Below are 13,400 nucleotides of genomic sequence, written 5' to 3'. Positions count from 1 at the left end.
CCCTAGATATGGATTTGTTTTCCTTGCCCTCAGTGCTTTTGCCAAAACCACCATCTGTGGACTTACATAATATGATTTGCAGCAAGGTATACCCACAGCATTGCTCCTGACCAAGGAACTCATTTAATAGCAGTTGAAGTGTAGCGATGGACTTGTGCTGATGGAATTCATTGATCTTACTGTGTTCCCCATCACCCTGAAATCTCTGGCCTGACAGAATTCTGGAAAAGCCTTTTGAAGATTTAGTTTTCATGGCATCTGGGTGACAACACCTTGTAGGGTTATGGTGAAACCCTCTAGGATGTGGTATATGCTCTAAGTTGGTGACCAATGTATGGTGCTATTTCTTATATCACTAGGATCCATAGGTCCAGAAAAACCATGTGAAAATGGGAGTGAGTCCTTTCACTATTGCACATAGTGAGCCATCGTTTATTGAAATTTGGCATGGGGTACCTGTCACTGTGTCAGAGTTCAGTTGCGTTGTTACTAATCTACTAGTTCATCTTGTTCTCTCAAGGCAACAGCCAAACCCACAGCTCCTCTAGCTCCTGCTGGATCAACTCCTTCAGGTTCTCCAAATGCTAGGCCAGATGTGTTCACAGCTCCATGGTGAAGAGTGCCAACTCCTTCTGCAGGTCATCTGTGTTGTTGAGGTTAAAGGTGGTGAGAGAGAGATGAGGGCTTCATTTTGCCATTGTGGGTTCCAGTTTGTCCTTGCTTTCCCCCTTTCATGTCCAGCTTTTCTTCCCAACTGCTGGTCGTGAGGCTCTATAGAAATTTCTGGTCCACAGCAGATAAGGAGGCGATAGTCCTCCACAGAATTCCTCAACAGTTCCCACAATTGTCTGAGGTGTAATCCTTATCGTCAATCCCATATAGTCGTTCTGCTTGTCTGGCAAAGCCCAAGGACACAGCATCCCTTGGATATCTCTGAGGATTCCCAGAGGAAGCACTTCATCCTCTTAGTCATTTATTGGTCGAATTTCCTGCTTCTCAGGATTTTCAGATTCACGTCATCTTGACTACCATGTCTATTCCCTTGTCTATGTCCTGAGTCAACCAAAATGTATATATCACCATGTCTTCTCCTTCATTTACCTCAGACACCATTCATGGAAGTAGAAAATTTCATAAAGATTTTATGGTAAAAATGGGAGTTGCCCTGAAGCAGATCACTCAAAATCGAATGTTAGTTGACCCTGTTTCAAAAAGTTCAGCTCCCTTGCCTTCTGCCAACTGACATTTTTTCTTTCTTCTCTCACCTCTGTCTCTCTGATCTGCCATCCCCTCCTTGCTCCTGGCAACATAAAGCTCCTTCCATACAAAAGTGTAAAACAATTCACTCTCTCATTGTCTTGTCCTTGATCATGCTATGGTGTGTGTTCCCTTTCATAACCAAAGAGGCCATCAGAGAAAAGCCATTTTTCCCCTGAAGAGGAAGTTTGATGTCAGTTAAAAAAATAGAGCCCCCTGTTCACCCTCTCCCCATATCTTGAACTATCTGACATTAGAGCTCACTGGAGAGGGACACCATATTCTCTGTCATCCTGTCACAGATTTCCTTTAAATCAATTTTATGAAACAAAAACCTTAAAAGATAGATTGGCAAATGATTGTATTAGGTGATGTAGGTCCTGCTAAGAAACAGCTTTGAGAGAGTTTTGAATTATAGGCAGTTTCTAACAGCTGTGGGTTGCAGCATTTTCCCTGGTGAGTTGTTCAGGGTGCCATTGTGTATAAATTTCAAGCTATCCTTCTAGAAGCTTTCATTTAGGAAGTTGATATTTAACTTCTTTAAGAGTAACAGAAAACCCCAGGCTGTGTCTTATGTGAAATTGTCGGCAAATTGTAGTATTGTCCTTCTTCCCTTTGGAAACATATATGTTTGTCAATTAAGAAAAAATTTTAAGGAAGTAACAGAATAGTAGCAAGGTTGGTGTTTAAGTTCAGAGAAAGGGGAGAAAATATAGAAGGGAGTTGAGGAAGGCAGGAGAGTTATTTTTTAATTTAGCAAGAGATGACAATAAGGACCTTATTTTAGCAAAAGGATGACTCATTGTAGCTACATTGAGTTTATCATTGTATCAAGAATCTTTATATGGTCCCATAGATTTCCTGGATATTTGAAAAAAGACTCTCCAGATTGAGAGACTGATAATATTTCATTGCCTCTTTGGTATTTTTGTGTTATTGGTCTAGAGCCTTATAATAAAGTTTTAATTTAACAAACTTAAAGAAGAAGTGAAAGGGAAACTGACTTTAAAAAAAATATTTATTTATTTATTTTAGAGAGAGAAAGTGAGAGCAAGAGCACGAGTGGGAGGGGCAGAGGGAGAGGGAGAGAGAATCTCAAGCAGACAACCCGCTGAGCCGGGAGCCAGACACAGGGCTCGATCTCATGACCCTGAGATCATGACCTGAACCAAAACCAAGAGTTGGATGCTTAATGGACTGAGCCACCCAGGTGCCCCGAAACTGACTTCTTTTTGGTTAGACAGATCTAATCATAATTTTTGCGTTGTCAGTGTGTGGATGTATAGTCTACCTCTTTCTTCCACTATGTGGAAGAGTAGGAAGAAGAGTGTGAGGGAGAGAAGTCTGTGGACAACACCTTCCACAGTTGCTGTGGAGGGGGACAAATGGGAGAAGCAGAGCTTGCAGGTTCGGTACCCATGACACTTTGGACATCCAGTGGACTTGATGTGTCCCAGTGATAAGACGGGAGCCCCTGGATTCAACTGCTACCAGATTTTACCTTAGGAGTTTGCTCATTAGAAGTTGCTCTACAGCAGTGGTTTCTTAACCTTTTTGGTTCCTGGAGCTTTTTGAGATTCTAATGAGGTTATAGACCCTTTCCAGAGTGGGAAAAATGTACATATGCAGAAAATTGCAAACAATATCAGAAGATTTGTAGGCCTTATGAGCAGTTAAAAATCCTACTCTAAATCATTACCTTTTGGAGAATTGCAAGGGTCTTTCTATTTTTGAACATAGAGGTATCTTTTCGGGCATAGTCTGAATATCATTCAGCTTTCCCAGGACTCAGGGAAAGAAAATATAGATTCATACGCCTCATGGTGTTTAATACAGCCTGAATGAGTTCTAAAAGGAGGGCAGCCAAAGAGAAGCCACATTTGTCTCTTACTCACTACTGCATCCCAGGTGCATAAGTAATTGTTCAAAATTTTGCTTTAGACTCTGATGCTATAGTAAATCGAGGTGAAAAATCAAAGTGGGCAATTGTGTGCTCTTGGAGCTCCAATGATGGGTAGGATATATAACTATGTCTCTGGCCCCTCAAAGACACTGGACTATCAAAAAAACCAAGGGACTCCCTACCTTCCTCTAGTCTTGTTGGTCATGGGAGAAAACCTGGGATTGTATGAAAACTTTGAGCCCTTATGGCCACTGGAGGACCAAGAAGACTGAAGGAGACATTGATACAGTGATGGCCCAAGTGTTGAGGAAGAAGGGGTAGTCCTTGAACAAGGGAGGCCTGAATGCTCCCTGATGGAGCAAAGTATCCCCAACATGGTTCCCATTCAGGCAGAGCTATATGTGTCTTCAGGACTAAATTGGAAGAAAGGGGTTATCTAATTTTTAATCCTTTATGCTTCATCAGTAAAATAGGACCAGGTTAATGTTGGGCTTTCTGAGGGAGCCATTAATTTACAACCTATTTTCTGTGTCAAACTTTGAACCAACTGAGAAATCTACGCAGGAGTCAGAAATTAACAAACAGCTTAAAAATTAAATTAACAAACAGCTTAAAACTTAAAACTCAGTTAGTGAACATGGCTTGAACCATACACCAAAAGGGACTACTAAAAACTTGTCCCCCTTCCCCTCCCCGCAAACCCACCCCTTCATCTCTAGGATGTGGGACCCACCTGGGGAGCGTCAGAACATCAGAATATGCAGTCTGGCTTAGAATCCTAGCTTTGCCATTTACTAGCTTATTTGCTATGTGAGCCTGGGCAAGTTATCTATAAAATGCGGATAACTGTATCTAACTCACTGAGTTATCACAAAGATTAAAATGCTTAGAACAGAGCCTGGCGCAAAGTAAGCTGTGATTATGATGATGACGGTTATGACTGGATGGACAAAGCAGGCATGTATCCAGCCAGGTGCATGGAGGACTGTGGCCTGCTTCAAGCCCAGAGAGACAGGTCACAGGGGAGCAGTGATATGAACACATCAACCCTACCCAATGGGGTAATTTGAGCCAGGGCATGTTAGACTGTTGCCGCATATCATTGGTTAGATTATTCTTCAAGCAAGCAGGCTGTGGGCATGGGAAGTTCCTACTTTATGTGCAGAAACAGTTTAGTTTGTGGTGAGCAGCAGAAGGACACTTGCTCTGGGCCGTTTGTCCACCCCCAGGGTGGGTATCTGCAGCTCAAAAATGACATTCCAAAACCACACTCTACGTAGCCTCCCTCCAAACCTGGTGCTCTTCCTGTGATTCCTACCTTGGATGCCTGAACTAAAACCGGAACTGTCATCCTGTACTTCTCCTTTCCAGGTTGTCTCTGTGAACTCTTCATCGCCCTCCACTGTTGCCCCATGCTTCTGCTTTCTTTTAAAGCAAAACCTCTCTGAAGAGTTGTGTCTTCCCCACCTCTATGTTCTCACCTCCCATTCTCTCTTGAGCAGACTCCGGTCAGGCTGTCACACCCATTCCCCTGGTCGAGGTCACTGAATCTTGCTCCTTAGTAGCACTGACACACCCCACACTCCATCCTTCTGAGAAGTCTTCTTGTCTTGGCCTCCTCAACACCTTATTCTTCTAGTTCTCTCTTCCCCTCTTAGGCTCCTTTTCTCACTCTTCCTTTTTCCTTCTTGAATCTCCAAAATTTGGAATGATGCTGGGCTCAGGTCTGGGTTCTCTTCCATCTACCTTTGCTCTCATTATGACAGATGGTATCCAAGTATATTGTTTAAAATACCATCTACGTCCTGATGACTCTAAAATTTTTATCTCTCGTTCTGACCTATTCCCTACATTCCAGATTTGCTTTCCCAGCTGCCCACTTGACCATTTTGCTTGGATATTGAATAGTCATCTTAAACTTAAGATGGACAAAGAAAAATTCAATTTCTCCCCAGACACCCTCCTTCTCCAGTGTTTTCCATCTCAGTAAATGACACCAGCAATTCCTGCTCAGGAAAAATATTTGGCATTTGTCATTGCATTCCTTCATACCCTCACATTCCATTTATCAGCAGATCCTATTAGTGCTGCATTTAAGATACACCCTGGGGTCTCCTGGGTGGCTCAATTGGTTAAACGTTTGCCTTCGGCTTGGGTCATGATCTCAGGGTCCTGGGATCGAGCCCCACGTGGGGCTCTCTGCTCAGCGGGGAGTCTGCTTCTCCTTCTCCCTCTGCCCCTCCACCCCACTTGTGCTCTCTCTCTCTCTCCCTCTCTCTAATATCAGTGAATAAACTCTTTTAAAAAAAAGTACATCCTGAATGTGAGCACCTTTCACCGCCATGTCTTCTGCTTCACCCTGGTCCAAGCCAGCACCACCTCCTTCCTTGACCACTTCTGCTGTAGCCTATAACTGACCTCCACTTTTCCTCCTATGGCTTATTCTACACACTGCAGCCAGGGCGAGCCCTTGAAATGGTAAGTTTGATCTTGTCATTCCCACATTTTGCTTATTGTCTACCTTCCACACTAAATATATCCCAGCAACTAGAATAGCACCCAGCATATAGTAGGGCTTTAACTGATATTTGTGGAGTGTAAGAAGGAAGAGGAGAATCAGGCAGATGTCTTTATGCTTAGAGCCTTAAGTATCCCGTGATTGGATTCTCTCCAATAAGAAAGGAGTTTTTTTTTTTTTTTTCAGTTGCATGGAGAGGGAGGTGCCCCACCCATCCTGCCTGCCACAGAGAATTCTGCATTCGTCTGCTTTGTTTCTTCTCTTTCCAGGAAGAAGAATCCGTGTCCCTGAGAGAAGGAAGTGGATTTAGGCAATAAGGGAAAGGGAGCTGGAGGTGGAAGACAGGAGAAAAACTGCAGGATGGGTGTGTTAGGAGAGAGTTTGGGGAGAAGGACACTTGGGAATATGCATTTCAGATGATTTCTTTGTGATAGATTCCCCCCAGAGTGAAATTCCCCGGTCAAATGAGCCCCTGCCCCAGAAACATAAGATGGTGCCCATATGTTGTTGGTATTGTTGACATGTTATAGTTGAAGAAACAATATTTTGGAGAAGGTAAGTTGTCGTATGAGTTGGCAAATACCTCTTCTGTCCAACTCTAAAGGAGGTGTTTTCCCTCACACGGCATCAGGACTCAGTGTTGAGAACAACAGAAAATGTGACAAGATCAGCGTTTGATTCAGGGCTAGATGTCCTAGGGGTAGCGCTGGGGACTAGGAGCGTGGGATGGATTCAGGCCTCAGGGACACGAGGGAGGCTGCAAATACCCTTCTCTCATAGGCTTGGGAACATCCAGACACTTCCCTGACCACATATCCCCGGACTGTTTTCAGCTGACTTTCACGCTCTCAAATTTAACCTTGTCAAGCTTGATGATCAACAAGGTTGCAATGAGTATTCATAGAAATTGGTGCAGAAGTTAATGTCCAGATCTGCATGAGACGCAGGCAGAAATGAAGACAGTGACAATTACCCACCTTGACAGAAGGGACAAACCCTAAACTCTACAAGGAGGTGTTCGCAGCCCTCGTCAGTGTGGTGCTGCATATTGCAGCCTGCACACGCACTTGAGAAATCACAGGATCTAAGCATTATGGAAATGACAGTGATAACTTAAGGAGAGCTGTTGTCACTGTGGGAAGTGCTCAGAAACATGCCCTGCTTTTCAGCATCCTTAGGAAACCCCCCAGTCCTTGGTTTTAGGTATTTTCTTTCTCTCTTAGGTATTAGCTATTTTCTATGTAAGTTTACAAGATGTATCTCGGATTCTTCCTGGATATTTACGACCAATTATTCATAAGTGGACAAATGAAAGGAGGAGAGGGAAGGCAAATTTTGCAAGTACTTTTTTCTTTTTCTCTACTTTCTGAAAAATAATCATATGGGACACATCATAGAACCTAGAAGATGATTTCTATTTAAGGCACAGAGGAGAATAGATAAATTCACAGTATGTAAAGTAAAAAAAAAATGCCCTTAATGAATATTCAAAATTTCCTCACTAGAAAATTTATAGTTTTCTAGTGTTAGTTGGTTTTGGAGGTTTGGTTTTGTAGGTCATACATGGAGGGTGGTGATGGTATCTGCTGTTTTGGGTTTTGCTGATACGGGCCTGTATGGTCCATGCATTCAATCCCGGACCACGTGAGTCCTTCTTAGGGCCTCTCAAGGTCCACCTGTAATTAGAATTGAGCTTCCACAAGAAAGGTAGCTTCTAGTGCCTTTATCTTATCTTTTGCTTGGAAGTGGTTAGAAAGCTATTACCAAAATTATAGGAAATACATTCGGAAAAGAAATTAGTTAAAAATGCATTTTTGTATGGAAAAAAGACTCTTCTCTTGGATAACTAGTATGGCCCATAGTAATACTTATCATTATTTAATTGTATGCTTTTTCACGGAATACCAACAGCAGCCCTATGAGGTGGACATCATTGTTGCCTTTAATTTATGAAGAACTGAAACCTGGAGTGGTTTGGGTGACGTGCTTATGGCTCTACAACTAGTGGCTAATGAAGAAGGGACTCAAACCTAGATCTGAGATGAAGTTATTTGCTGTTTTTCGTTCTTCATGCTCCCTTGGTTTAAGTCAGGGTGTAGTACTGAAGTGTTCAGGCCTAAATAGTACTTCATTTCATCCTCATTATGCTTTACTAAAAAGATGAAGGGGCTCTAGTCTTGTAGGTAGAATATTGGAATGTGTGTCTAGCTAAAAATTAAAAAGCTAGGAAGTGTGAAAGGAAGACCCTGAGCTTTGACCATCAGGTGTGAAAACAATAGCCCAGTGTAATCGAAACTTAATGGGAAAAACAGAGAGCAAGTATCAGGTAGGAATGCATTTGGCTACAAGTAATTGAAAGATCTGACCACAGCACTTTTGCCAAAGAGGTTTATTTTATTATTTTATTTTATTTTTCTTATAAGAAGCCTACAGGTGTGTAGCCCATGGCTGAGAAGCAGCCCCACAGTGTATCAGAGTCCCATCTCCTTCTCTATATCCATTCTGCCAGCCTTAGCCTAGGACTTTTTCTTCAGGCTTGGTGCCTAATGATTGTGACTTTTCCATCTCCGGCTGCATATGCACATTGTATCCTGGAAGAAGGAGGGCCCAACCTGTTTGTCTCTGAGTCTGTCTTTTTGTTTGGAAAGGGATGCTCTCTTCAAAGCATTCCTTCTGCCTAAATTTGCCAGAACAGAGTCTCAGGGCCACCCTGGCTATAGGGGGGTCTGGGAAGGAGAATATTTTCAGCTAGGCCTTCTTTCATACTGAATAAACTAGGGTTATGTGAGAAAGAAAAAAAAACAAGGGAATGGATGTTTGGTGAAAATATATACATATATAATTGTTGTTTTGTTTCGTTTTTTGGTTAGAGAGGTTGGGAGTTAGAGTGTGAGTGAATGGTAATGATTGAAAATCACTTAAACCAAATACTCAGTGGGGATAAGCTACAGAGGAGGGAAGTAGGACATTGTACGTGGGTGTTCTAATGAATGAGGAACTAATTGGGTCAGCCTGAGCAGGGCTCGCTGGGAACTTGCATGAAGAGCAGGTATAGCCAGTGGCTGGAATGGTGGTGAAAGGTTATAGAAGCAAGGTGGGTCCCTATCAGGAAATGGCCAGGGAAGATCAGGGCAGAGAGAAGAAGCCAGAGTTTATGGGAACACACTTTTAAGGCCAAGTCAAACAGTCAAGATGGCTCTGGAGGCCAGAATCTATCTTCCCAAGAGGCAGTATCTTGACTGTCTTAAAGTGCCCACCAGTACAACTCAGATTATCTCAGGAAACTCGTCTGTTGCTCAGCAGAAAAGCCCCACTGGCTGCCATTTTTCTTTGTGGTGGTCATGTAGATTATTGCGGGAGCAATATGGCCACGGTGCTGCATTTTGAGCAAGATGACCACACTCATACAATACCCGTCTCCTAGGAAGATTATGCTACAGTTGCATTGCTTGCAGAACTCCCAGTTCTTCCCTGTGTCTCCTGTGAAGAACACTAGGTCTTTGCCGTATTGCTGGCTAGTCGCCGGGTGGTATACCTGTGGCCACAGAATGGTGAGGCTGCCTGGGGTCTTGGTTTGTGACTCTGTTCTCGGTAGCCCCATGTTCAGGCCATGAGAGTTACATCGAAGTACCCTAGAGTCCATTGCTATAGGAGTGGCTCGCCCTAGAGTGGGTGCTGAGGCCACAGGGATCCAGCCTGTTGACAGGCTGGCTGGGGCCTGTCTTACAGTAATGTATGCGAGTGTCAGGCCTCAGGCAGGGTTCAAAGATGACCAGCAGCCCTGACTCTGAAGGTGAAGCCAGGGAGGAGAACTGAGGCACAGAAGTCAGAGTTGAGAAGGAGAATCCTATTGTAACATATGCTAATCCTTAGGAATAAGCAGAGAAGATCCAGTCTGTATATGCCAAAGTCTAGGAAGACCTGAGCCACTGGGGCTGAAGCAAGGGCTGTGTGCCAAGTCCCATGGTCCTGGGACAGAGTCACGTGCCATTGGTATCAGCTTGGGTGGTGGTAGTAGTAGGTGGTGGGCCAGGAGGGAAGGTGTTGAAATGCCAAGGTCTGCGTTTCCTAATATAGAGACTTCTCTGTCTAACAATGGTGGTGTGATGCTGGCCCCTGGGAAAGGGTGGTGCCTGAATATGGTCACACACACATGGTCAGAGGGGCTGTGCACTTAGAATCCCTCTAAGGGAATTGTTGGAAGTTCTGCCATTAGAAAGTACTTTCTAATCTATTCGGTGCAAAGTGTTGTCCAATTTCTATAAGCGTCCCCTTTTCCATTGTTTAAAATGGAGACATTTCCGACTTTTTGGCTCCTAGAAGAGATGTTATGAGCCTAAATGAGATTATGTAGTTCTTGGAATTCCACTGAGGAAATTGCTATGTAAATTCAATGTATTGTCATTCATGACGTGTATGGTTGACCTGAAAACTCTAGCTACTACCCAACCGTGCAAACCATACAATTAGACTTCCTATACCCTGCACAGTAATTCTCTTTCTTATAGTAGAAACCACAAACCAATTTCACCTTACAGAAATGTGCTTTCATCCACAATTTTTAATACACATTTTAAAGACTGGCTGAGTTTTACTGTGAAGTTACATCTGAGAAAAGTGATACCGTCAAGGAAATGACTGACATACAGGGCCATGCATGTTTGATATGCTTACCAGGAGCTGATTATGAAGATCATCAATCCAAATGATCTAACAACTTTCATTTTCACATTATTAGTTCAATTAAGAAATAATTTTCAATAATATGATTGCAAATATATTACATTTCTGAACTTGCATACATCCACGCTGTGGGCGTTATCTGATTTTTTGGAGTACTCTTTAATTCTTTAACAGTGGCAATTTTTTCTTTGTAAATGCATTCTGGGTAATTTATGTTGTTTTGACAGTTGTTTCTTTGATATAATTTGCAATTCTGCACCCAGAGTTGTAATATACTTCAGTTTAGATAAACGGCATGGAAATACAGAGGTTATCTATGTAAAATGATTCATATTTCAAAATACAGACTTCTGTAAAATGAAAAAAAAAGTGTTGCTATTAATCAAACTTTTTATGTTACTTTTTTCCTTGACTGAGATTTGTTGCATTTACTATTGTAACATATTTCCAAAACACATTAGTTAAATGGAGCTGAAAATCATGCATGCATATTTTATGGAAAAAATGTGCAGATATATTTTCAATTTTAAGCTATAAACTATGGCTTTTCTTGGATGATTAAAATATTCTGGCCCATTTAAAATGAGCTACATAATAAAAGGGATGTGCAATAATAATTTTATAATGCTTAATAATACAAAGTGCCTTATCTGAAAAATGCCTTTTAAAAGGTTTTATGCATAATTCAAGCACTTCTGTTCTGTATAGAAAATAAGTGAGTGATATGCAAGCAAATTCAGAAATTGAAAAATATTTAAAAAATAATTAAAAAGCCAGACTTGGAGATTTCTGCCCTGGTTTGCTTGAATGAAGAAGCAGAGACATCTTAAAAGGCTTTATGCTGTTGGTGACTAGGGGACGTAGGGCAGAGTGACACAATAGAAAACACTAGGTCCAAACTTTCTCTAATGTAGGTTCTATGGCTTAAAAAAAGAGGTACAAAGTGTAATTGAAGTTTGTTAAATATGCTTCTTATTGTCAATTCATGTCACTGAAGAGAGTTTGCCCTTGCTTACACAGGAGAGGAGATTTTAGATCTTCAACCAGACACCTGCCAGAAGTACCTTTAACATGCAAAGTAGCCACGGGAGTTTGCCTGCTTCTAGTCACCATCAAAGCAGAGAACCCGAAGAAAGATTGTACACATCCTCCCGGCGCTGCCCCTGAGCTATCCCTAATGAAGAGGCAGGAAAACCAGGTTAGAGAATTGTAATGTGTTTACTAATGAAGGTTGGGCTATTGTTCATTTACAGTTACCCAAAAGATTAAAATATTTTGAAAGAAGCTTATGGTATGAAAAGAGGTGTGGAAAGTCAGCCCCAGGAGGAACAGATTAATTACTAATCCATGGTGGAAACCACGATCCCTAGATATTTTTTTAACCCGATGATATGGTAAAATAATAATAGAGTAAAAAAAAAAAAAAGACATATTAACCAATGACTAGATGGTCACATGTAATAACATTCCAGAAGATCCTAACTGCTTTAGTACGAAAATTTAGTGTGCTGTTTGTAGGTTTTATCTGCCGAACACATAATTCTGTTTGGGTGAATTTTTGCTTGTGCTTGGTGAGGGTTTTGGTTACCTTGTCTAGTTCATTTGGGTTGGGCAGCCTTAAGTTTTTTGTTTCGACTCAATCTCTCATGAACAAATTTCTGAAAGGACACAATTTATAAATTTGGTGCTTCTCAGAGGTTGTTTTCTTAATAATGTAATAAAAAAAGGCATAAATAAAGCATGAACCTGCTGAACATGGTCTAGATGCAGTCACCTGAAGGCAGAGTTTTTTTTGTATGTGTGAATTATTTCATTAGAGCTTCAAAAATTTGGGCAGAACTTTGTAAACAGTGTTCTGAAGCCTTGTTTGTAAGAAATGTTGGTTGCTCTGGTTTCTATGGCCTCATTCTGTCCCTGCTCTAAAATCTTTAATGGCACCCATGTCTTAATGGATCAAGCTTAAGCTTCCTACCGTGGTGATGTGGGAAAGGGATGTAGACAAAAGGACAGAGAAAAAGGATGTATTGATTTGCATCTCTTTTCCTTCATGTTTTCTGGATATGGCCTTCTCCTTGATCTTGACATCTTTGTATCGAGGGGTCTACAATCATCACTTCTTTGTGGCTGATTATGACATTCTCTATAGCTCTCAACACAAAACAGAGTAAACAGTGGCACTCAATAAATATTTGCTGATTGCTTTAACCTTAGAGAAAATGACATTGCCTCTTTTTAATCTAGCCTGTATGGACAAAGGGCTTTTGTTATATTGGAGTGATATTTGCAAAACGTCTAATATAGCTTAAAGAGTCAACATGTATTTTAGCATAAGTTGTTTTTGGCCAATCCTTACATAAATTAAAATTGAGGCATTTTAGTTGAAGATCATTTTGTTTCTTTTACCCTTTATGCACTCACTTTTGAAATGACGAGACTTACTGGAATCCTTAGCCAAGTTTAAATCAATCACTCTGAAAAAAAATCACTTGTTTAATATTGCCTTTTTGCCATCTGTTGTTATCTATCTATCTATCTATCTATCTATCTATCTATCTATCTATCTATCTATCTACCAAGAGCAACTCCTTAGGAGAGCATTACGTGCGTAGAAATAATTGTTGGTTGATTGGTTATGAGCAGAGTTTGTGCTCTGAAGTCGGAAGTTAAATAAAGCCAATGCCACAGCTCAACGTGGGTGTAGGAGGGGTTGATTTGATGGAGAGAGAACCCCATCCAGTGCAGCGAGGGCCAGGTGGGATGCCTGGAGGGCTTTGGACTACTCTTGGTTCCTAATCTACATAAACTACTTTGGAACTGACTGTAAACTAGTTAAATGGTTGGCTGGTGACAAAAAGATGAGGAGAATAATGCACGCATACTAGGCGGCACAAAAGATTCGGAGGGATTTGTATCAGCTTTGTAACCAGACTGACACGTGGGAAATAAAATTTATTGTTGCTAAACATTGAACATTACTCCCGAGGACTAAAGTAATGAACACAAGTGAAAATAAATAGCATTGAACTAACTAGAGCAGCA

At 41.5% G+C, this 13,400-nt stretch overlaps 1 protein-coding gene across 2 annotated transcripts in view; it reads left to right on the top strand.

Annotated features, from left to right (window-relative positions):
- The window catches only part of ATP23 (ATP23 metallopeptidase and ATP synthase assembly factor homolog), a 120,150-nt gene that overhangs the window by 88,607 nt on the left and 18,143 nt on the right, over positions 1-13,400 (top strand). The window contains exon 7 of one of the 2 annotated variants that reach the window (XR_006790620.3): positions 11,382-11,559. Coding sequence is in view for 1 of the 2 variants with exons in the window: in XM_054506960.2 (XP_054362935.1) it covers positions 11,382-11,396 (15 nt within the window). In the remaining variant the exon portion in view is untranslated. Of the gene's footprint in view, positions 1-11,381; positions 11,584-13,400 lie in introns of those variants that run through there. The other variant, XM_054506960.2, reaches the window with a different exon arrangement.

Source organism: Mirounga angustirostris, unplaced genomic scaffold (genome assembly GCF_029215605.1).
Source record: "Mirounga angustirostris isolate CCGP_5_RB_7025 unplaced genomic scaffold, mMirAng1.0.hap1 SCAF_5, whole genome shotgun sequence".
Taxonomy (NCBI): domain Eukaryota; kingdom Metazoa; phylum Chordata; class Mammalia; order Carnivora; family Phocidae; genus Mirounga; species Mirounga angustirostris.
This window is presented reverse-complemented; position numbering and strand designations above follow the sequence as displayed.